Genomic DNA, 25,953 nt, shown 5'->3' on the forward strand with positions numbered 1-25,953 from the left:
GAAGAGCAAATCTCCCTTGGCGTATTCACCTGTCTTCACTGAATGGAAAATAAGTATTAGGCCCGAGGTCCCTAGATAAGGTCCTCATTTATTTATATTTTCACCTGAAGAGCAAATCTCCCTTAGATGTATTCACCTGTCTTCACTGAATGGAAAATAAGTATTAGGCCCGAGGTCCCTAGATAAGGTCCTCATTCTATTTATATTTTCACCTGAAGAGCAAATCTCCCTTGGTGTATTCACCTGTCTTCACTGAATGGAAAATATGTATTAGGTCCGGGTTCCATACATATGGTCTTCAAAGCCTCTTTATATCCTCAACCATCAACATTGTCAAACCTAGCTGTCAAACAATATATCAGACATTAACTGTTGCATGTCCCTTTTATCTAAATACTAGAGAGAGTATGTAGAAGCTGAAAATAAAGACTTTAAAGCTTTACTATGAGTCTTTTTTTTATATAAAAGCGGGCCACTTAATTTGGCAAGTCGAATATGAAACTGAATATATTTACAAGAATATATTTACAAAAATTCCTACCAAACTGCAGCCAAGAGTGTATTTTCTAAATGTGCTTTCTTTGTAAGAAAGTCTCACCTTTCTCCCTTTCATTCCCTTTTTCTTATACATCGGGTCTGGGCAAGAAAATGGCACTTGACTGCTTGTCTTATCGACCTGGACCTTTATAGAAAAAGGCAGTTCTCAGAAAGAGACCCAAGTTACAAACATAAACAGCGATTTCTCAGTAAAACAGGCCAACGCGGTTGACGTATTCAGTTCGCTTTCAATATGAATAAACATCCGATACGATCCCAAATGACATTTGCGAAGGAAATATGATGCACATAATTTTTTTCTGTAGCCCTAAACCACATCTAGCCATGCAGAAGACTCTTCCTGGATATATTTGCAGTGAAAAGGAAAATGAATGATATTGGGAATATATATATGAGCAATAATTCCAGCACGTGCTAAAGAGGAGGTGACACAAGGAAATATTAAATCAAAAGTATTAAAGAAACGTATATGAGCAATAATTCCAGCACGTGCTAAAGAGGAGGTGACAAAAGGAAATATTAAATCAAAAGTATTAAAGAAACGCTGTCATAAATTATAAGGGAAGGTTGAGCCATTATCCGCTGACAACCCCCCAGTCGAGCGTTCGAACTGACGGAGGTGGTACGTATCGTCCCGACCGACTTTCCGTCGATATCCAACGCTAACAACCGGTACGTTTTGAAAGTCTTTATCTTCAAATTGGTTATTTTGTGTTGAAGTTAAATTTTCTGTGGTTAATTAGTAAGAAATTGGCTGTTTTGTTTTGCCATAGTGTACTGTATGTGTATATATTCATATGTATGTATGTATATATATATTATATATATATATATATATATATATATATATATATATATATATATATATATATTATATATGTATATATATATTATATATAATATATATATATATATATATATATATAATTATATATATATATATATATATATATATATAACTATATATATATATATATATATATATATATATATATATATATATATATATAATGTATTTATCTATCTATCTATCTATCTATATATATATATATATATATATATATAATATATATATATATATATATATATATATATATATAATATATATATATATATGGGTACTTTAATCCAAATGTAATTTAATATCCAATTCCTCCTGAAGTGATATATTTTCATAAATGTTCAATTTCCTTTTCCAGGAGATCTCATCCAGGTGTTTATTTTCATACATGTTCAATTTCCTTTTCCAGGAGATCTCTGGAAGTAATATATTTTCATACATGTTCAATTTCTGTTTTCCAGGAGATCTCTGGACGTAATATATTTTCATACATGTTCTTTGTCGTTTCCAGGAGATTCTGAAGTAATATATTTTCATACATGTTCAATTTCCTTTTCCAGGAGATCTCTGGAAGAAAACTACATGTTCATTTTCCCCCAGGAGATCTTTGAAGTAATATTTTTCAACATGTTTTTCAACCAGGAGATCTCTGAAGTTATATATTTTCATACATGTTCAATTTCTTTTTCCAGGAGATCTCTGGAAGTTATATATTTTCATACATGTTCAATTTCTTTTTCCAAGAGATCTCTGGAAGTAATATATTTTCATACAAGTTCAATTTCCTTTTCCAGGAGATCTCTGAAGTAATATATTTTCATACATGTTCAATTTTTTTTCCAGGAGATCTCTTGTAATATATTTTCATACATGTTCAATTTCTTTTTCCAAGAGATCTCTGGGTAATATATTTTCATACAAGTTCAATTTCCTTTTCCAGAGATCTCTGGAAGTTATATATTTTCATACAAATGTTCTTTTCTATCCTTTTCCAGGAGATCCCCAAAGTTATATATTTTCATACATGTTCAATTTCCTTTTCCAGGAGATCTCTAGGGTATCCTATTTTCATACATGTAAAACTTTCTTTTTCCAGGAGATCTCCAGTAATATATTTTCACCTACATGTTCAATTTCCTTTTCCAGGAGATCTCTGGCCAAGTTATATATTTTCCTATGTTCAATTTCTTTCCATGACTGGAGAATATATTTTCATGACATGTTCAATTTCCTTTTCCAGGAGATCTCTGAAGTTATATATTTTCATACATGTTCAATTTCCTTTTCCAGGAGATCCAGAAAGTTATATATTTTCATACATGTTCAATTTCCTTTCAGGAGATCTCTCGAAGATATATTTCATACATGTTCAATTTCTTTTCCAAGAGATCTCCCAAGTGATATATTTTCATACATTTCAATTTCTTTTTCCAGGAGATCTCTGGAAGTAATATATTTTCATACATGTTCCAATTGTGTTTTTCCAGTTGAGATCTCTCCAAGAAGTAATATATTTTCATACAAGTTCAATTTTTTTACCAGGAGATCTCTGAGATAGTAATATATTTTCATACATGTTCAATTTGCTTTTTTATTTTCTATTTAATATATTTTTAACATGTTCAATTTCCTTTTCCAGGAGATCTCTGCGTCTTGTAATATATTTTCATACATGTTCAATTTCATTTTCCAGGAGTCTCTTTTAATTTTCAAATGTTCAATTTATATTTCCAGGAGATCTCTGATGAAGTAATATATTTTCATACATGTTCAATTTCCTTTTCCAGGAGATCTCTGAAGTAATATATTTTCATACATGTTCAATTTCCTTTTCCAGGAGATCTCTGGAAGTTATATATTTTCATACAAGTCCAATTTCCTTTCCAGGAGATCTCTGGAAGTTATATATTTTCAACATGTTCTAATTCTTTTTCCAGGAGATCTCTGGAAGTAATATATTTTCATACATGTTCAATTTCCTTTTCCAGGAGATCTCTGGAAGTAATATATTTTCATACATGTTCAATTTCCTTTTCCAGGAGATCTCTGGAAGTAATATATTTTCATACATGTTCAATTTCCTTTTCCAGGAGATCTCTGGAAGTAATATATTTTCATAAATCAATTTCCTGGAAACAGAGAGATGAACTATATTTTCATAAGTTTCGACCTTTTCCAGGAGATCTCTGGAAGTAATATATTTTCATACATGTTCAATTTCCTTTTCCATACCTCTGGAAGGGCAATTTTCATATATGTTCAATTCCCCTTTCCAGCAATGATCTCTGGAAGTTATATATTTTAACAATGTTAGTATCTTTTTCCAAAATGGTTCTGGAAGTCATATTTTATACATGTTCAATTTCCTTTTCCAGAGATCTCTGGAAGTAGTAATGGAATATGCAAAGAAAACGAGAATCACCACAGAAAACTAAGTCATTGAGATGGGAAACAGCCCCAATGACAAAGTTTGTCAAATGCTCCATTTCTTGATAAGACTGTCTCAAGTTTTCATCTGTTATCAGAGGGTTCAGCTCTGGTAGCTTTAGAAATCAAAGAAGAAGAAAAAGAAAAAGTACAGATTATAACAATCAAAAAGAAAGATATAAATATTATGGGTCCATTATTTTGTCTTGTAAACCTTCCAATGCAGGCTGAATATATATATATAATCCTTGACTCTCTATAATAATTAAATATATTTAACTGAAGGAACTTCTGTTTCAATGACAGATAAAGAAATATGGGTGCTCATATGATATATTTGTATATATATTTTATATATATATATACTGGATCAGTACATGCTATATATATGAAGGTATATACAGTTCTGAAAACTATTACAGCTTCAAGTTTTGTAATGATCAAGGAACTAAAGCAAGTCTTCAAGAGAGTTCCTTTTGCATTTTAGTCTGTTGAGTTTAATGACCAAATCCACTTAGCCTTCGACTTCTTCACTTGGACTCAGGTTAAGAACAATGTTAGACAGTGACTTTGCCACCTGGTATCAAGAGTAAAAACTACAAATCAATCATATTCTCCTCATGATCATATACGATATATATGCCAACATTTGTAACAAGGAGGACGCCTATATATATTTATATATAAAGGTTTGTCAATTCTAATATTTTTAAGTGAAGAGCAGCATTTGACCATTTTAAATAAGATTGTCTTTAGTTAACCCTAAACATAGGCTTCCGAGATGACCCTCCCGAAATGTCTTTAACAGTAAGCTGACTTAATATAAATATTATTGAAACACTTTGATTTTCCTTCACCTAATTCTGAACATTTTCCAACAGCTGGACCGACCTAAGGAAGACAGATGCCAATTCTTTTCCATAACTTTGCTTGGGGAAAATCACGTGAAGTTACTCCAATAAGTCAAAAGAATATCAAAACAATGATCATAAATACAAAGATAGTGGCTTAACACAGTTTAGTATCATATCGCAATGAAATGGTTCCATCAAAATTAATGTTTGTTTCCTGTTCACAGTGCAACGTTGTCAGCTAACGCCCTGTGCCTTGGGGGCTTAAAGAACAAGGAGTCATCACAGAAAACTAAGTTCAGAGATCGCCCTTCGACAATCAGTTTGTCATTTGCTCCACCTTTGCGCCTGGCAACATAGTTCTGCCCTTCAGTGAGCTGCCTCTAATAGCTCCATGCTGTTCACTGACCACACAGGCTAAGACGTCAATTACTAAATTATTTGAAAAGAGATATGGGGTGTGGGTCCAGATTTTGTTTTTAAAACCTTGCAGAGAGGCTAAGTTTTAATTATAGTAACCCCTTGAATGTCTATAAGTAAATTAAAATCAGATTTAACTGAAGAACTCCAAGTCTGTTACAAAAGATTGGGAAATGGCAAGAGAAAGAACAACTGATTGCCCAGTTGTATTTTCCCTATACCAATATGATTGCTTAGATTTACTCTATACTCTTGATGGTCTATTCAAGTTCTGAATTTCTTTTACTCAGATTCAGTGTTTTCCAGACAAGTGACTCATGTCACTGGCAATGAAGATCTTCAAAGAGGTTTCTTTTGCATTTCAGTCAAGTGGCTGGATCAAAATTGACTTCTTTACAGACTCAGGTCAAGATTACTGGAGGTGATGCCAACTGTCTTTCCAGCAGAAGGGAAAAACTACAAACAGTCAGCATACCCCTCAGTCTGACAGAAGACAAAATTTTTGTCATCAGACACTAATCATTGCTTAAAAGGAGGATTCCAGATATGTTTGACAGCATGAGGTTACCATGAACCACCATGCCTTGAGTGTTTAGAATAGTGTCCAGTTGCTTACAAGGTGATGGGTTCAGATTATGTGTCTGTGACACTTTTCATTTCATTGACTTTGAGTTGTTTGAGTATTGATACAAAATTTTTCCAGATTTAAAATGAACCAAACAACAGTACCCACAATTACAACAATGCAGAAAAGTTTTCTGAGGGGAAATCAGTGAATTATACAAATTTCAGGTAATGTTTTTTCCTGTTTAACACTGCCAGCTGCCACGCCTTGTGCCATGGGGACTGAAGGAACGAGTGCTTACACAAGACTCCTCCTGGACTTGGCATGGCTGTTCTCTACTGAGGGCAGTTACAAACCACATATCCTCCAGTGATTTAGTTACTTTTATATCTTTTGAATGATGAGACGGGAAAGCTCCAGTTGTCCAATAAATGTTAAGGAAAAGATTCAGGCTTCCATTCTTCAGCACCACTCTGGCTCTCTTTCCAGAAGCAATGGTTGGTATACCCTGACTAATCGTTCCTGTCCTTGAACAAATGGACATAGCAGCAGTTTTTGATCCAAGTCGACCTGGGAAGGAGTTAAAAACACTATGACGTAACTGTCATCTTTCAGAACCACATTCAGATTAGTCAACGCACCTAAGTCAAGAGGCAATGTTGTTGTCAGGTTACAGGCTAATAAATTCTTAAGAGGATTTTCCAATACGTCTGACAGCATGCCATCAGGTTACCTCTCAGAGGTTAGTGTGCTAAATTAAAATGGCACTGAGCACATGGTAATCACAGTTTGAGTTTTTTCAACATATTGGCACGATTCATGCTGGTACTCCAGAAAATCTGGTATTTGGCATTGCTCACGTGTTGTATTAAACCAATTGGATGAAACAACAGTACTAGTTTCCAGTACCAATAGGCTTATAACAGTGCAGGGAAAAGTAATTTATTCAATCATTTATCTGTCACAACACAATTGCTTTTATATATCTTAGCCTTATGGTGTTTGAAACATATATTGTTAAAAAAATGGAATTATTTCTTTACATACTTTTTTCCATTTTTGTCAGGTTGGTGAGACATCAAACTGGCGTTTGGCCAATTTGGTTTAGGGTTCCAGTCTTATGTCACCTAAAGTTGGAGCTTCTGAAATTTAATGGTAGGTATAACTGATGCAAAGTCTAAATGCTAGCAGCCTGACTTTTGCTAAATACGATGTGAAATGTTTCCAGATCTCATCCTGTATACCATCTAGCTAAAAGTGACCTCAGTAGCATAATGTAGCTTGAAGTTTACAGGTTACAGTGTATCTTATAACCAAGTATTTTGGTAGCATGGAGTATACCGTCTGTGTAAAGGTGACCAGAGTAGCACAGTGTCGCTTGAAGTTCACAGGTTAAAGTGTACCTTATAACCAATTATACTGGTAGCCCCCTGGGGTGCTCTTGGGCAATCCCAACCTCTGTAAACAAGCCAGGTCTGTCCTGAGGAGATAGACTACCTCGTCAAGGTTCTTCACCTGCAGTGGACTTAGATACTGTAATTGCAATTACTGAAAGCTGTGATGTTGGATCCCTTTCCAGAATTCAGCAATGGGGGAGCCGAAGCAAAGTCTGAATCTTGCCCGTTGTCTCAATGGTCGCCCACTTATAATTAAAATGTCATCCCCTTTTTCTGACAATTTGGGCAACCCCATTTCCTACTTGTCAAATAAGCATCATTTTTATGATACAGTAACTGTGAAGCCTTGCTCTCTGGCCTTTCCCATGCTCAGTTTTGATTACTTGCAAAACTACATCTCATGATCACCCGTGATACTTCATTTTCAGACTTTGAAAGGAATAGTTTTCTTCACCAGTCTAGACTCTTCAACTGAAATGGAAAACTCACCTACAGGGAATCTGGTTCCTGACAGCCTACAAAGTCCCTCTGCTACTTAGATTGTACCCTGAGGAGGCAATATCCCAAGCTTAATCTTCACTGGCTGTCCATTTCTGAAAATAATTAAAAGTCACAAGTATACACTGAACCCTTCAAATTCAGTAATTCACCTTCTTCGTCTTATTCTTTAGTCACAGGTACTGGAAGGTATGTGACTCTCCTCCAACCTGAGATACGTTATTTCTGCTGTTGCAAAATCCAGATCTACGGTTACTGAAAGAAATCCCCTTTATATAGTCAACCACCAACATTGTCTTCACTGGATGGAAAAACAATAGGTCAGATCATTAAAGAAGGTCTTTTACCTGAATTCAGAGTTTTTCCACCTGAAGAAAAAAACTTTCCATTGGGATACTCATCTATCTTCACTGAATGGAAAACCACAATTAGGTCCAGGGTCCCTAGAGAAGGTCCTCAAGCCTATTCATATTTTCACCAAAAGAGGAAACCTCCCTTGGAGTACTTATCTGTCTTCACTGAATGAAAAACCACAATTAGGCCTGGGGACCCTAGAGATAGTATACAAGCCTACATATATTTTCAGCCACCAGCACTGTCTCAGCTTCTGTCTACATGTACAGCTGTCTTGTAATCCCATTAACTTAATCCATGTCACTTTTATCTGAATACTTGACATGTAAGTGTGACAAAATAAAGAGCCTATAGCTTTATTGGAATGAGTTTCTTATAGATTCCTACATATAGAGGCATGATTATTATGAATATACTTGCATTAATTATGGTTTCAGTGAATGGCAGGGAAAGAGGACCTTGTTTAAGTGAAAAGTTTGGGAATAAATGGGGGGAAAAAAAACAGAATAAAAGTATAATGATCTTCACCAATATTCATATTAACCCATTCTCTACTGAAGAAGGTCAAAGTTTACTTACTTGGTTAATGAAATTTCTCAGAATGGAATTGCAAATTTGGGAAAGATAGCCTATCAAAAGGAATAGATTGATTTATTTATGATAACTTACTTTCTCTCTGAAACAAATCACAAATCAAACGTGTTTCCAAGACTGCTCATTTTATACTTATCTCGTTCACGACTGAAAAATGTTGGTAGGGCAACCTTAAAAACCGTGAACAGTGCCAATAGCAGTGTCAAACTGTCCCCAAACGAACAGCAGATGAAACAACAACTTTTGGAAACTGCAATAAGCATGCCAGCTCCTCAAAAAAGAAGTAGAAAATAAAAAAAAACGCCTTCTCTCCATATATTAAAACCCCGTCTCTCCCAAAATGTTTTTACATGTGCGCCACGTGGCCCAACTCTCGTCAAATTTTCGTAAAAATCCGCTGATAACTTTTTACGTAACCTGGTGATATAGGAACAGACAAAATACCTAATAAGCCGAGCTTAAACATGGCCTCCTTGCCCGAGATAATAATAAATTGTTCCCTGTCATTAATAATATACACGAAAAGAAAAACACTGAAATATAAAAGCACGGAAAAGCAGTGATCAAGCACAGGTATAACATCCTTAACTAACCTAGCAATGCAGTGTCTGAAATGGCCAGGAAGATTGGTAAAAGTTTCGGTCCAATTCCACATGAGGGCTAGTACTAAAGTGATTCATTTACACTTTTTCCCCCGTGTTTAGTACTAGCCCCTGGGGGGGGGCAAATGTATTTAGCCGTGTTTAGCACTTGCCCCTGGTTTGGGGGGGGTCAAATGTCCCTAAGTGCATTACGCAAAACTGAAACTTGTAAAAAATCCTCAATCATTTACATGTGTTTTATTTTTTATTGCGATAAATATTAGTTTGCAAAAATTATGTATAAAGATCATTTCTTTTCATTTTATTTCGAAGATTCGAAAGATATAATAAAAAACCGAGTATGGATGTTCGGGCCGGAAACGAACATTATCCGGGAGATTTGGGATGGGGGTTAAGGCTCTTGGCGCTGCGTGGGATTTTATCATTAAATTTGTAATAAATGGCCATTCCTTTACCATTACCTTTATAAACACTCATTTCTTACCCAAGTTTTCGGAGGGTTGAAGTTAGTGGGTCGTCATTACTATGAGGTCCTTCTGTTCTTAGCAGGTTCGGATAGAAGTTGAATTCAATAGGCTACAGTCTCCCCACGGGTGCTTGATCGTCTGGGCATGCGCACTTGAGTTACTCAACAATTTCCACTAAAATATGGCCACGGGTAAACGCAGACAAGTTTGCTTTCTCAAGAGCCTTCACGGTACAGACGGACACTTGTTGACGTTACGTTTGTACACACACACACACACACACACACACACACAAAGGTTCCGGTTTCGAACTTCCGGTTCTTAAGTGCTCAACTCTCCACAAACACAGTTGCGTGCACATTACACTATTCGCCTTAGGTGCAGAGTTTTCTTTTCTTTTTTATTTTTAACTTGATACAGTTTTACGTTATACCCTTTCTCTTCCATACTATCTATTACATTTTTAAAACTGAATTCCCTTGTTTATTACAATCTTAAACGTCTTTAACTTTACTTTATTTAACAGTACATCAAACACGCATTAAGTCTCCCGACAGCCCGAGGGTATATCCCCATGATTTTGGAGTATTGTAAAACTAAGTATTAGTTTTTTGAAGAGATAAATACCATTTTAAATGGCACATCGCATCCGCTACGCAGGGGAAGACATTGCTGGATATCCGAGTCTTTAAACGAAAATGGGGAAATGTTTGAAAGAATTGTTTATACTGCGCATGCTCAAGAATGACGTCAGAAGGAGATTATGGTGGGAGAAGTTACCCAATATTTTGGAGAATTAAGAATAGACAGGAATTTTGGAAACTTACGTAAACCAGAAAATATTTGTTAATAAATTCCTCTCCCTTTCACCATCTCAGATCTGAGCTGGTATAGACCTTTTCCTGATGTTCAGATTCGTTGTCGAACCGGAAGCTGACGGGAGGGGCAATTCAAAATCTAGAAAAGAACGGGATTGAAAGGTGCAGTTGAAGACACTTTTTTCCTCCCCTTCTCTCACCTGGCTCTGGTATTCTCCTCTTGCTTCTTTGGTCCAAGATTTCAAAACAAAGAGATAGAATTTTGTTGATATAAAAAGCCAAGAAATATTTGGAGGCTTAAAGGAAATAAAAAAAGCTTTTTATAAATAACACAAATATATATATATCTATATATACAAGCCACAATACCTTTATTACATTCTTGCACTGGTATGTACATGAGTAAACAAACATAACACACAAACAGTCGAGAAGAGATATTTTTTTCACAAACTCCACTGATCAACATGTTTGTTCCTCTAGCACCAACGATTCAGAGCTGCGCGTGCGCGATTTTCGTTTTGATGACGTGTTTACCTGTTTGTAACGAAAGCGCGTTCGCAGTAAAAGACTGACGAAGTAACACGCTACAGGAAAGAGTTTCAGAATTCAGACTGCAGATTTGCAAAGGTTAGACAGTTTCAGATTGGATTCAGAGGTAGACAGTTTCAGATTTACAAAGGTTAGACAGTTTCAGATTGATACTACAGATTTACAAAGGTAGACAGTTTCAGAATTCAGACTGCAGTTTCAGAAAGTTTCAGATTGATACTACAGATTTACAAAGGTAGACAGTTTCAGAAAGAAGATTTCAAAGGTTAGACAGTTTCAGATTGGATACTACAGATTTACAAAGGTAGACAGTTTCAGAATTCAGACTGCAGATTTGCAAAGGTTAGACAGTTTCAGATTGGATACTACAGATTTACAAAGGTAGACAGTTTCAGACTGAATTTCGTTTCAGAGATTACAGATTTTTACAGAATTCAGACTGCAGATTTACAAAGGTTAGACAGTTTCAGATTGGATACTACAGATTTACAAAGGTAGACAGTTTCAGAATTCAGACTGCAGATTTACAAAGGTTAGACAGTTTCAGATTGGATACTACAGATTTACAAAGGTGCAGACAATTTCATTTACAAAGGTTCAGTTTCAGAATACTACAGATTTACAAAAGGTTAGACTGCAATTTCAGAATCAGATTTACAAAGGAGACATTTTCAAAAATCGAGAGATTACAGATTTCAGAATCGAGAGACTACAGATTTGCAAGGGTTAGACAATTTCAGAATCGAGAGACTACAGATTTACAAAAGCAGACAATTTCATATATCGAAAATACAGATTTACAAAGGTTAGACAATTTCAGAAACGAGAGACTACAGATTTACAAAGGTTAGACAATTTCAGAATCGAGAGACTACAGATTTGCAAGGGTTAGACAATTTCAGAATCGAGAGACTACAGATTTACAAAGGTTAGACAATTTCAGAATCGAGAGACTACAGATTTGCAAGGGTTTCAGAATCGAGAACTACAGATTTACAAAGGTTAGACATTTCAGAATCGAGAGACTACAGATTTATAAAGATAGACAATTTCAGAATCGAGAGACTACAGATTTACAGTGGTAGACAATTTCAAAATCGAGAATGACTAGAGATTTACAAAGGACAATTTCAGAATCAGAACAAAGGTTAGACAAATTCTGATTTACAGTGGTAGACAATTTCAAAAAACTAGAGATTTACAAAGGAAGAGAGTAACGTAAATTCTGTATCAAAACTATTTCAGAGACACGAATTACAAAAGAATACAGGATCTATAAGAGAATACATAACAACTGCTTAATTTTAATTTGGTTACAGTGAACTTTGCATTTTAAATAAAATCTTTCAGGAATCTTAAAAACAGAATATCTTCAAGATAGTGTAAATAAGTACAAGGTAAATCTTTATCTTTTTATCTTACTTCACTTATCAAATGCACAAGTTTTAAGTGACTTGGAAAAGATTCACTAAAAATCTTCATGAAGACTCAAATTTACACAATATATATATATGAACACATCAGGACAATATAGACACATCCACTACCTGATTATTTTTTAGCAAATGGATACTTTGATTGACAGATATCATGAAAGCACCGAGCAGGGAAAAAAAATTCCATTTGAAAGTAAATTTGCATAATAGGAAGTCACTCTAGATATTTCCATATCCTTGGCCATAAAATACATTCCCTGAGTCAATAGGACTCAAGGAATCCTTTCTTTTTAACTCACTGAGTCGATTGGACTTGAGGAATCCTCTCTTTTTAACTCACTGAGTCAATAGGATTCAGGGATTCCTCTCGTTTTAACTCGCTGAGTCAATAGGACCCGAGGAAGCCTCTCGTTCTAATCTTCCTCGGTCCTGTCGACTTCCTGAGTCAATAGGACTCATTGATTCCTCTCGTTTTAACTCACTGAGTCAATAGGACTCAGGGAATCCTCTTGTTTTGATCTTCCTTTGGTCCTGTCGACTCCGTGAGTCAATGGGCCTCAGGGAATCCTCTCGCCTCGACCTCCCTGGGAGAGACTTCGACCGTCACTCGAACTGAGACATCTGGCGGAGGCACTCGGAGGGCGCTGGTGGCGGAAGGGGCCCTTCGACGGGATCTATCAGTCCCCCATCGTCATCGTCGTCGTCATCGTCCTCCTCCTCCTCCTCAATTTCGTCTTCATCGTCATCATCATCATTATCGTAGTCATCGTCTTCGTTGAATGTCCTCAGGTGGGAGCCAATGTCGACGCCATCTTTCCCCTCCAGATCTGCTCCTACTCTCTCCTGATCTTCCTCTCCTGACGCTGCTGCTGCCGCTGCTATGCCCTCTGCTGCTGTTCCTCCCTGCTGCTGCTGCTGCTGTTCCTGGTGGTGCTGTTCTCCGGGCACCTGTTTTTGCTGTTGTTGCTGCTGTTCTCTCTTCTTGATTTCAGCGTGACGCCATTTCATCCTTCTGTTTTGGAACCAGACCTTGACCTGAGAGAGAGCATAGGTTTATTATTATTATGAAGTTACTGAAAGCTATTAATTCTGCATCCTTTCACCGGGTATCCTATTTAGAGACTGCCGTGAGACTGGCTTCAGTGAACCATCCTGCCATTCCTTTCATATACCTCGAATGGGCATCCTATACCTCCAAACCCAAGAGGGAAAGCTTACATGGGTCTAATGATTTACCTGGGCGTGCATCCTGCTATCATCCTATCGTGTCACTGAAATGGGTAGCCTATTTAGAGAATGCCCTCAATTTAACATCCTGCGAATCCTTCCTTATAATCCAGAGGGCATCTTATACCTCCATACCCAAGTGAACTGGCTCACATAGGCCTAAAATGACTTACCTGTGCATCCGTAAGGCCCAGAGTGGCAGCCAGCTGCCTCCTGTCGGGCTTTGTAATGTACTTCTGCAGCTGGAATCTCTTCTCCAGCCCCTTCCTCTGCAGGTTGCTGAAGACCGCCCTGGTCCAGGTGCGTTTCCGGCGCCCGTGGGACCCCGAGGTCACGCCCATGACCTCGTGCCTGTGGGCGGTGGCGGCGCCCATGCCGCTGCCGTATACTGTAAAAGGGGAAGTGGTTAGGATGATTTGTGATATAGGCCTATACGAGGTGGTCGTTGTGTAGGCGGTTTCAATTGATATATCAAAAGGTTTTTATTCATATTTGGGTAAAGGATTTAAGTAAATTAAACGTTTCTGGTAATCTGTGAGATAAAATGAAGAAGAAGAAGAATGGTTTAGTCATTAGACCAACATCTACAATAAGATAAGTTTCATTAAAACGTAAATGTTAGAAAGATGATGATTATTATATGAAAAATATATAAAATATAATATTCTTCTTTAGATAAAAACTTGAATTCGAAGATTTCTCCAAATTTACTTACTTAAAATAGAGTTGGGAATGTCATTAAAGAGTTACAGATATTTGACACATAGGCCTAATTTCAAATCGTGAAACAACTATTTTTCTGAGCAGCACGTTATTAAGAGACAATTCCCCGCCTAAATATTAGATATTCAATTTATAAAACTCATGTTACATCTCAGTTTCCAACTTCGTTCTTTACTCATACCATAAACTTAATCGAAGTCGAGTTGGAAATGTAAATTCTGCAAAAAGTTACGAAGATGTGAAACATAGGCCTAATTTCAAACTGTCAAACCGTTAGTTCTCTCAGCAACACTTTCTTAAGAGACAATTTCCCGCCTAAATATTAGATATTCAGTTCATAAAACTCAAGTTACATCTCCATTTATAACTTCCCTCCTTCCTCACACCACAAACTTCCCCCCCACCCACTCCCCAGGGCCACTTCCCCAGGGGGAGGAATTCGAAGATACACAACCAGAACCGTCAACAGTTTAAGTGATAATTTTGCCCCGATGGTTTGTTCACGTCAGAGTGGTAAAGCCTCGATGTTTGCAACGAACGCCCAATGGAAGCCATAAGCCCGCTGATTGATGAAACGTTATAGCCTAATAAAAGGGCATGAATGCCCACCCTCCTCACGAAAGTTAGCCAAAACATTGGTGTGAAAACGCGCCATTACTGCAGAGGATTTTAGTCACGGTGCCAAGCGCTGCTCCTCTTTTGTCAGATACCTTCGTCTCTCAGTGGCCTTCGTCAGTAGAGGCTAAACGAACGAAGATTTGAGCTGAAATCTCGTTACAGACGAAGCTTTCCGTCAGGAAGAGGCCAAAAGAAGGAAGATTTAAGCTAAAATCTCGTTACAGACGAAGCTTTCCGTCAGGAAGAGGCCAAAAAAGGGAATTTTAAGCTAAAATCTCGCTACAGACGAAGCTTTCCGTCAGGAAGAGGCCAAAAGAAGGAAGATTTAAGCTGAAATCTCGTTACAGACGAAGCTTCCCGTCAGGAAGAGGCCAAAAGAAGGAAGATTTAAGCTAAAATCTCGTTACAGACGAGGCTTTCCGTCAGGAAGAGGCTAGGCGAACGAAGATTTTAAGCCAAAATCTCGTTACAGACGAAACTTTTCCGCGGGCGTAAACAGGCGTCCAATGACTCAAAACGTTGACGGAGAGGCGTAAACTGTTTGTGCCCGCCCCAATCACAGCTCCCGGAATGGCGGGATAACTTCGGGTAGAACCATAAACATCTGACAGTCGAGCAAATGCCTCTAGACTCATATGTTACCCCGTAAACGATTCTGGTCTTTGTGACAGCTCACCACAATGGCGTTTTTTGTTATTTTTTTTTAAATTTTCACGTGACTTTTCGAGATTGCTTGAATGGTGACGTGCAGACGTGGCCCTGGGACGTACTACTGCACGGACGTACGCCCCTCGGTACGTAGTGGGCATGGGTATATATATATATATATATATACGAGGCTTCATTGAATAACAGTGCCGTCATTTCTTGATGCGTCCGAAAACTCTGAGGTTGTTTAAAAAGCGGATGAAGAAAACTAAGTTGAGTTGAGAGAGATAAGAAGAGAGAGAGAGAGAGATTGATTAAGAGAGAGAGAGAGAGAGAGAGAGAGAGAGAGAGAGAGAGAGGCCACAGGCTGGCGGTAATGATGCTGGTGGCTTATTTGTACAGAGCTTGGCTACCTCTGGTGGGGCAAGTGTTTGACGGCACAAAACAACATTAAACATATCCATCCATCCCTACCCCTCCTTACTCTCTCTCTCTCTCTCTCTCTCTCTCTCTCTCTCTCTCTCTCTCTCTCTCTCTCTTTAATATATATAAAGAGAGAGAGAGAGTGTGTTTCATAAGTACTAAGAGGGGAGAGAGAAAGAGAAAGCAGATATATAAGAATTAAGCCCAAAGAGAGAGAGAAGAGAGAGAGAGAGAGAGAGAGAGAGAGAGAGAGAGAGAGAGAGATTCTGGCTGTTCGTAAAAAATAAACAGATTAAAAGTGATCAATTATATATTCAACTGCTATAATAATAATAATAATAATAATAATAATAATAATAATAATAATAATAATAATAATAATAATAATAATAATAATAATAACAAATAAGAAAATTGTAATTAATATTGCAGTAAGAGGGCATCATCGAGAGAGAGAGAGAGAGAGAGAGAGAGAGCACCGTGCCATTGTCTATTATGATCCCAGGATGTTATCCCAAAAGGTTTAGACCCCCCAAGTTTTATGATGGAGAAGGTGGCCGGGCACAGCTGGTGTGCCACGGTGCCCAAAATGATCATCTTGAAAGAAAATGTTTGGAGGGGTATTTTAGGAGGAAGAAGAAGGGGAGGAAGGGGAGAGAGAGAGAGAGAGAGAGAGAGAGAGAGAGAGAGAGAGAGAGAGAGAGAGAGAGAGAGAGAGCTGATTTCTAAAAGATTAAAAGGAAAAAAATTAATAATTCTCTCAATGCCATTTACTGGTTTGTGCAAAGCAAGAGAGAGAGAGAGAGAGAGAGAGAGAGAGAGAGAGAGAGAGAGAGAGAGAGAGCTGGTTTCCAAAAGGTTAAAAAGGAAAAAGTAAATCATTCTCTCAGTGCCATCTACTGGTTTGTGCAATGCTAAAGAGAGAGAGAGAGAGAGAGAGAGAGAGAGAGAGAGAGAGAGAGAGAGAGAGAGAGAGAGAGAGAGAGAGAGTAAGGTTAACTATGGCTTTTTGTCTATTGTTTTATGGATGATGAAACTTGGGTGGCTAAAAGGATGTTTTTTTTTCAGTTATTTTTGACATTTAAAAATTCAAAAATTAAAACTAAATCCTTTTTTGTTTTAATTATAGTTAGTTTTGAAGATTCAAAAAATTATTTTGCAATTTTTTTTAAACTTAAGTTAAAAATAAACTTGGGAGGCTAAAGGGGATTTCTTTTTAATTACATTTGGTTTCAAAAATTTAAAAAATCTTTACATTTTTAATCTGAAGTAGGGTTAAAAATAAAACTTGGTTGGCTAAGGAGATTCTTTTTAAAAATCACATTTGATTATTAATTAAAAAAAATTTTTTCAATTTTTAAATCTAAAATGAGGTTAAAAATAAAACTTGGGTAACTAAGGGGATCCTTTTTAAAAATTATATTTGGCTATTAAAAATTCAAAAAATTATTTTTGTTTATTTTCTAAATCAAAATATTTCATAAACTATCAGACAAGTAGCTCATTTCTTAAATGCATAAATAGTCCCTTCCGCGCCCTGGATCGAACCCAGGGCTTCTGTCATTACGTTAAGAAGAGAGAGAGAGAGAGAGAGAGAGAGAGAGAGAGAGAGAGAGAGAGAGAGAGAGAGAGAGAGAGAATTTACCAGGAAATAAGACCTGACATTATTTTATTTATATTTTTTTTCTCCCCAAAAGCATCCGGGCGATCTGTTTAAAGATTCAACCCCCCTGCCTGGTTTCCCTACTGTTTATTTCATGCGAAGTCTGCGTTTGTTTCTGTTCATAGTCTGCTTTTTACCCTCTCTCTCTCTCTCTCTCTCTCTCTCTCTCTCTCTCTCTCTCTCTCTCTCTCTCTCTACTCTTCTTCTTTGTAGAGAAATCTGCGTTGGTCTCTGTCCATAGTCTGGCTTTTATTCGGTAAATTTTAGATATTTCTCTCTCTCTCTCTCTCTCTCTCTCTCTCTCTCTCTCTCTCTCTCTCTCTCTCTCTCTCAAATAAAAGTCTTGCCTTAGGCAAACAGTTCCGTCACTTGTCGAAGCAATTTGTCAAGAGAATCGTGAAAGGAATGACCCGGATTGACCTTGAATGCAGACTTTGCTGAGGTCAGGTGTTGGACATGTGGTATTATTAATTGACTCTGAAACAGAGCCCCCCACCTCTCTCTCTCTCTCTCTCTCTCTCTCTCTCTCTCTCTCTCAATCTTTGGGTTGCCGTGAGGTTTCGTAAGATTGAATTTTTCACTTCAGAACTCAGAAAAAGACTCTCTCTCTCTCTCTCTCTCTCTCTCTCTCTCTCTCTCTCTCTCTCTCTCTCTCTCTCTCTTTTGCATTTCCAATTACTTTCTGTTACTTCTTTCTAATGAACACCATAATATTCCCTGGAAGCTTCTTGAATTTCAAGTCAATGGCCCCAGTGGTGGGCTGGTTCCATATGAATAGGTTTCATATTAATAATAATAATAATAATAATAATAATAATAATAATATTACTCTCTCGATTTACATAATAATAATAATAATAATAATAATAATAATAATAATAATAATAATAATAATAATAATAATAATAACAACGCCTGTGGAAGCTTCTCAACACAGGGGAATTAAGATGTAAACAAACGAAAATTGGTGACTCAGCGTTTCCTGACTTCGAGTGTTGTTTCTCATCAGATGTTGCTCATCTTCCGTGCATCTGCTATCCATTGTTCATGATGATGAAACAGAGAGAGAGCAGTGGTTGCGATTCTCTCTCTCTCTCTCTCTCTCTCTCTCTCTCTCTCTCTCTCTAGCTACCTGTGTTTGTTCATATATTTCTGAGCTGTTTCTCTATTCTACGAGAATATTTCTATGTACCTACGTTGAATAATAATAATAATAATAATAATAATAATAATAATAATAATAATAATAATGGTCACTTTTCAACAAAAATCTCTACTTAAAAAAGTAAATGTTACTTTTTGACAAAATATCTGTCACTTTTCGACAAAAGTATACTTAAAAAATTGTCACTTTTCGACAAAAGTTACAACTGACAAAAGTAAAAGTGTCACTTTTCTGCTAAAATCTCTACTTATAAAGTGTCACTTTTCGACAAAAGTCTCTACTTTTAAAAAGTGTCACTTTTCGACAAAAGACACCACTTAAAAACGCAAAAGTGTCACTTTTCGACAAAAATCTCTACTTAAAAACGTAAAAAGTGTCACTTTCCGACAAAAGTGTACTTCAAAAAGTGTCTAGCCTACTCACGAGAAGCGTAGGGCAGCAGATGCGCAGGGTGGTGGGCAGTGTACAGAGGCGAATAGAAATACCCACACTCGCCCGGGCACTTCGAATCACACCCGCAGGACGGAATCACGGGGCAGGTCATCGGGCCCCCGGGGCATGGGACGTTGCTGTGGGTAGACGTGGTAACTGTCGTGATGACTGGGCACGTGGTGGAGCTGCCCAGGCCCGAAGAAAGGGGCAAGACTGGGCACGTACCGGACGACGTTGCCAGGGGAGAGGGAAACATGGCGCTGGGCATTGCAGGTACTGGAGAGATTTCTGCAAAGGAAATGGAGAGATTAATGTATTTTCTTTGAGCAATTTTTTTGGTGCTGAGAGAGAGAGAGAGAGAGAGAGAGAGAGAGAGAGAGAGAGATTATGTCTGTAAAAAAATGGGAGATAAATTTACTTAAACAATTCTATAAAGAGAGAGAGAGAGAGAGAATATGTCTGTAAAGAAATGGGAAGATGGAAATATTGTATTTTTTGGAGTAAAAATTTTAGCACTGATTTAATCATATGACCAGCAATTCATATCAGAGAGAAAATGTATAGAGAGAGAGAGAGAGAGAGAGAGAGAGAGAGAGAGAGAGAGAGAGAGAGAGAGAGAGAGAGAATTATGTCTGTAAAAAAATGGGAAGATAAATTTACTTCCTTGAACAATTCATATACAGGGAAAATGTATATCAGAGAGAGAGAGAGAGAGAGAGAGAGAGAGAGAGAGAGAGAGAGAGAGGGAAAGCCTCAATCAGCACTGGTGAGCGAGCCCAGGCTTATGGGGCCCAAATGCGTGTTTACATGATACTGATACGGATGACGTCTATCCTACCACCATCAAATACACGTGCTCTCTCTCTCTCTCTCTCTCTCTCTCTCTCTCTCTCTCTCTCATAGGAAGAAACCCTTAATTTACGAGATCGTACATCATCAAGTAAAAAAAAAAAAATTCAAGAAGAAGAATTAATTGATAAGATGATGATGACGAAATTCGTCCCTATCAAGTTTAGGACGAACGTAAATAATGAATGAACGAACGCCCCCGTGAGAGAGAGAGAGAGAGAGAGAGAGAGAGAGAGAGAGAGAGAGAGAGAGAAGAGTAAGGATTATAGTGCAATATTAGACGTTGATGAAATGGGCTATACTGACAGGCAGGAGAATAAATAATTTAACCTTAGTGTTGAGAGAGAGAGAGAGAGAGAGAGAGAGAGAGAGAGAGAGAGAGAGAGACTTCTGGTACAGGGGGTACAGATAGTGTTTGTTTAACTAATGTGTGCGTATGTGTGTTTGTGAAAGCGGTTATGTGATTGTTACAGCTGTACTTTTTGTATCGTCATGTAATTTTCGAAAGATCTCAGCGCTCGTCTTTTATGAGAGAGAGAGAGAGAGAGAGAGAGAGAGAGAGAGAGAGAGAGAGAGAGAGAGAGAGAGTCTTTATCCGTTGAAAAATTGATAGAATCGGGGCGTTCTCATTAGGCCTAAGAAAATAAATCATACGTCTGGCAAAGTTCTCATTGTTTCAGCGAGGTCTGTTTTGGATGTGTTTATCGTACACTTGAAAACAAACCATCTCTCTCTCTCTCTCTCTCTCTCTCTCTCTCTCTCTCTCAAAAATACGCTAATTCCATAGCCTCCATAGATCTTGATAAAGATGGCCTGGGTGCTGATTATGGTCAGATACGGCTCTGACAAGTATTCAGTTCTGATCGCAGACAGATAATTAGTTCTGGTTGATGTTATGTGCATTTAGATAAAATCTTTATTGACCTATCCTAAACAGGTGTGCTTGCCTCTCTCTCTCTCTCTCTCTCTCTCTCTCTCTCTCTCTCTCTCTCTCTCTCTCACTTTTTTGGTTTATTTTTATTATTTTTAGGAATTCCATTTTCCACCCGTTGCTCTCTCTCCCCTACATAGTTTTTTTTCATGCGCTATTTTTATGTGGATATGATCAAATACTTCTTAAGAAAACTTATATTTTTCATCCATTTTTCTTGGCATAGGCTGAATAAATATGAAGATTGAAGTATAATAATAAAAAAAATAATAATAATAATAATAATAATAATAATAATAATAATAATAATAATAATTATTATTATAATATTATAATATAATAACAATTATGGTAATTATTATTATTATTATTATTATTATTATTATTATTATTATTATTATTATTATTATTATTATTATTATTATTATTATTACCTCTTTCCTCCCTCACTACCATAAATATAAAAATCAAAGTAATAATAATAATAATAATAATAATAATAATAATAATAATAATAATAATAATAATTATTATTATTATTATTATTATTATTATTATTATTATTATTATTATTATTATTATTATTATTTATTATTATTATTATTACCATCATCTCTTCCCTGCCTCACAACCACTCAATACAGTATCACTCCCTGTTTATTTTCCCCACCAAAAATATCAAAGCACCTTATAGGCCTATATACTTTCTCGGGGTGTCGACAGGCCCACATAAGAAACAGGACTCCTGGTAAACCACAGTAGGCCCTGACAGGCGTTTGTGTTGGTAACTGGTTACTTGACAGGTCTCCTGTCAACTTGACAGGAGAGTTATTGTTCCTTAGGTCGTCAAAGATTGTCAGACAGATTCTACTGTTTTTTAGATGATAATAATAATAATAATAATAATAATAATAATAATAATAATAATAATAATAATAATAATGTTAGAAAGATTCTATAAAGGAGAAACATTGCAAAATAATATTAATAATGATAATAATAATAATAATAATAATAATAATAATAAAATTCTATATATGACTAAAATTATTATAATAAAATTCTATATTATTATTATTATTATTATAATTATTATTATTATTATTATTATTATTATTATTATTATTATTATTATTATTATTTTACTACTTTTATTATTAATAATAATATTAATATTATTATTATTACTATTATTATTATCATCATCTATAAGAAAGGCATGGATTAAAAATTATTCTAATAATTGGCATTATTATTATTATTATTATTATTATTATTATTATTATTATTATTATTATTATTATTATTATTATTATTATTATTTCATATACGAAAAGACTAGCCCAGAACATATACAAATATGAATACAACTTGACATCAAACAAAAAAAAAACAAAATTACCCCCTAAAACAGAATCAATATAAATAATAATAAATTCATCAATGAAAAATCTTTCTACCCGAACCATTAGAAACATGTCTGCGCTCTTCCCAAAACCACCATTCATTCATCACGAGTGAAAAATGAATGACTCTGAGCAATTATTCACGAACCATGTATGGGAGGACCTTTAGTAACCCTTCAAAGGGAAATCGATTCTATTGCCTATGTCCTCAAGGGTTAGTTTTCAGTGACCCTTGAAAAGGTAACCTGAGTGAGATTGGGTTAGCCAAAGAGGGTTCAGAGGTAAATTGGCCTTATGGGTAAGGGAATAAGGTCCAAAATTCTTTGAGGGTTTGTTTAGGACACTCCATATGGGTAGTGTCAGGGAAAAGGAGTATAATAATAATAATAATAATAATAATAATAATAATAATAATAATAATAATAATAATAATAATAATAATAATAATAATTCAAGAATTAACTTGAGTAATAGACCAGATTTAATAATACTAATAATAATAATAATAATAAAAATATTAATAGTTTTCCGATTAACCTTTGTCACACAACAGATTTAATATCGCAGCGAGCGTTATCAACCGATAATTGATAATGCATTTTGGGCAGTTTTGGCCGTACAGTAAATTAATAACACAATATTGTGATTAATAATGATAACAAATAACGCCTCCATGAAGATAATAAATAATGCTGACAGCGTTATTAACCAATAAATAAATAATGCATTTTAGGATATTTTTGGTTCTACAGTAATGTAATACTCACTGATAAATAATAATGCACTTTTGGGGTAAAACAGTCTACAATACTTTAATAGCGTTATTAACCAATAAATAATAACGCATATTGGAGTATTCTTTTGGTCTACAGTCATTTAATAAAATTTTAAAAAAATTTAAGAATAACGCCTCAATGAAGACAAAAAATAACGCAGAGAGGTTATTAGAAGATGAATAATAATGCATTTCGAGGTATATATTGTTCTACAACAAGTGAATCATGGAAATAAAAAAAATATCAGAATAACGCCTCCTTAATTAAGGTCATAAACAACGCAGAAAGTGTTATTAACCAATAAATAATAATGCATTTCGGGCTATAATTGGTTGTAAGATTATTTAATGATAAAAAAAATGAGAAAATCATTAAATAACGCCCCGAGGAAATCGAAAATAATGCACAAGGCCTTATTAGCCGATGAATAATAATGTGTTTTCGGGTAATATTTGGTCTACAATTATTCAATTGAAAAATAATTTTATAAATACATTAGAATAACGCCTCAATGAAGATAAGAAATCAATAATGCATTTTGGGGTATTTTTGGTTCTACATTCATTTTATTTAAAAAACAAAATGTTAAAATAACGCAGAAAGCGTTATTAACAATAAATGATATTGCATTTTGGGGTATAATTGGGTCTACAATAATTTAATAAAAAAATATTAAAATAACGCAGAAAGCGATATTAGCCAATAAATAATAATGCATAGAGGGATATTTTTGGTTCTATAATAATTTAACAAAGCATATTAAAATAACGCAGAAAACGTTACTAACAATAAATAGTAATGCATAATGGGATATTTTTAGATCTACGGTCACTTGATTAACAAAACAAAAAAAAATATTAAAATAACGCAGAAAGCGTTATTAACCAATAAATAATAATGCATAATGGGATATTTTTGGTTCTACAATCATTTAATTAAAAAAATATTAGAATAACGCAGAAAGCGTCATCAACAATAAATAATAATGCGTGATGGGATATTTTTGGTTCTACAATCAATTTAAAAAATATAAAAATAATGCAGAAAGCTTCATTAATCAATAAATAATAATGCATTAAAAACAAAAATATTAAAATAACGCCGAAAACATTATTAACTAATAAACAATAAAGCATATGGGATATTTTTGGTTCTACAATCATTTATTAACAAAACGAAAATAATATTAAAATAACGCAGAAAGCGTTAGTAACCAATAAATAATGATGCACAATGGGATATATTTCTCTACAGTCTTTTAATTTAAAAAAATATTAAAACAAAGCGTTATTAACCAATAAATAATAATGCATTTTGGGGTATTTTTGGCTCTACAGTTATTCAATTTAAAGAAATGTTAAAATAACGCAGAAATCCTTATTAACAATAAATAATAATGCATTTTGGGGCATAATTGGGTCTACAATCTTTTAATTAACAAAACAAAAATAATATTAAAATAACGCAGAAAGCGTTAATAGCCAATAAATAATAATGCATTTTGGGGTATAATTGGTTCTACAATCGTTTAATTAAAAAAAATATTAAAATAACGCAGAAAGCGTTATTAACAATAAATAATGATGCAATTTGGGTATAATTAGGTCTGTAATCATTCAATAAAAAAAATATTAAAATAACGCATAAAGCGTTATTAACCAATAAATAATGAAGCATAATGAGGTATTTTTGGTTCTACAAGCAGTTAATTAATAAAAAATATTAAAATAACGCAGAAAGCGCCATTAACAATAAATAATGATGCATTTTGGGGCATGATTGGGTCTACAATCATTTAATTAACAAAACAAAAATAATATTAAAATAACGCAGAAAGCGTTATCAACAATAAATGATGCATTTTGGGGCATAATTGAGCATAAAATTATTCAATAAAAAACTCAATATGTGAACATTATTCCATTACCTTTCCTCGGCTCCGAAGCCAAAAGGCGTTCGACTCCGAACTTCAGCGGCGACGGAGGCGCCGACGACGACGCTGACGAAGAACACGCCGCGGCAGCGGAAGACGATTTCGTGTAGGGCGTAGCCGCCCCCACAAGCCCTAGCCCTTGGGCGGAAGCCAGGGCGTGGTGACGAGGACTCACGGGCGTCGCCGGCCTGCCGGCGGCCTGCTGCTGCGGTAGGACGACGCAGGCCGCCGTTCTGGGCACCGTCGGAGGATGAGGAAGTTGAGGATGATGGGGTGGGATTAACAAGGGCGCCGCCCTTAGGCCTTCCTTTCCTTCCAGCATCGTCAGGAGGCCGCCCAGCGGAGGGATCATGGGCGGGGTGGGTATTTCCCACGGTAGGGCGCCCGAGACGAACATTTTTTGGTTGATTTTTGGGGCGGGGGTCGCCTCTAACCGGAAGTAAATGCCCAGGTACCCTCTATTTAAATTCGGGCAAAATCACACAAATTCAACGATAACAATAATTATTAGTACCGTGTTTGCTTCAACTAACTACAAACTCCTTTTGAATCCTCAGGAATCAGACGGGGTGGGCGGGGGCCGCCTCTGACCGGAAGTGGATGCCCGAATGCCCAGGTACCGTCTATTTAAATTTGGGCAAAAAAATCACACTATTTAACAATAATTATAACTATAATTACCTTGTTAACTTTAACTAACTACAAACGCCTTGAAATCCTCAAGAATCGGATGGATAGTACCCAAGTGTATATGAGTGTATTTTGGGTATATAATTCCG

General features: G+C 35.8%; 2 protein-coding genes and 1 long non-coding RNA gene across 3 annotated transcripts in view; 1 reads left to right on the forward strand and 2 right to left on the reverse strand.

The window, feature by feature from the left end:
* LOC136826089 (uncharacterized) overlaps positions 1 to 9,885 on the reverse strand; it is a 96,949-nt gene extending 87,064 nt beyond the window's left edge. Inside the window, exon 1 of the mRNA XM_067083058.1 lies at positions 9,592 to 9,885. The gene's annotated coding sequence lies outside the window, so the exon portion shown is untranslated. The remainder of the gene's footprint in view (positions 1 to 9,591) is intronic.
* Positions 9,886 to 10,901: 1,016 nt separating this feature from the next.
* On the forward strand, positions 10,902 to 12,050 carry LOC136826098 (uncharacterized). The gene is made up of 5 exons (XR_010849512.1): positions 10,902 to 11,022; positions 11,210 to 11,325; positions 11,400 to 11,484; positions 11,637 to 11,749; positions 11,946 to 12,050. It is a non-coding gene; the product is annotated as an uncharacterized lncRNA (long non-coding RNA).
* Positions 12,051 to 12,113: 63 nt separating this feature from the next.
* H2.0 (Homeodomain protein 2.0) overlaps positions 12,114 to 25,953 on the reverse strand; it is a 14,241-nt gene continuing 401 nt past the window's right edge. The window contains exons 1-4 of the mRNA XM_067083055.1: positions 25,169 to 25,953; positions 19,271 to 19,567; positions 13,781 to 13,995; positions 12,114 to 13,415 (exon numbers count right to left, since the gene is read on the reverse strand). The exon at positions 25,169 to 25,953 is cut by the window's right edge and continues 401 nt beyond it. Coding sequence (XP_066939156.1) covers positions 12,984 to 13,415; positions 13,781 to 13,995; positions 19,271 to 19,567; positions 25,169 to 25,571 — 1,347 coding nt within the window. The 5' untranslated portion in view covers positions 25,572 to 25,953 and the 3' untranslated portion in view covers positions 12,114 to 12,983. The remainder of the gene's footprint in view (positions 13,416 to 13,780; positions 13,996 to 19,270; positions 19,568 to 25,168) is intronic.

The sequence above is a fragment of the Macrobrachium rosenbergii genome, chromosome 40 (assembly GCF_040412425.1).
Source record: "Macrobrachium rosenbergii isolate ZJJX-2024 chromosome 40, ASM4041242v1, whole genome shotgun sequence".
Taxonomy (NCBI): Eukaryota; Metazoa; Arthropoda; class Malacostraca; order Decapoda; family Palaemonidae; genus Macrobrachium; species Macrobrachium rosenbergii.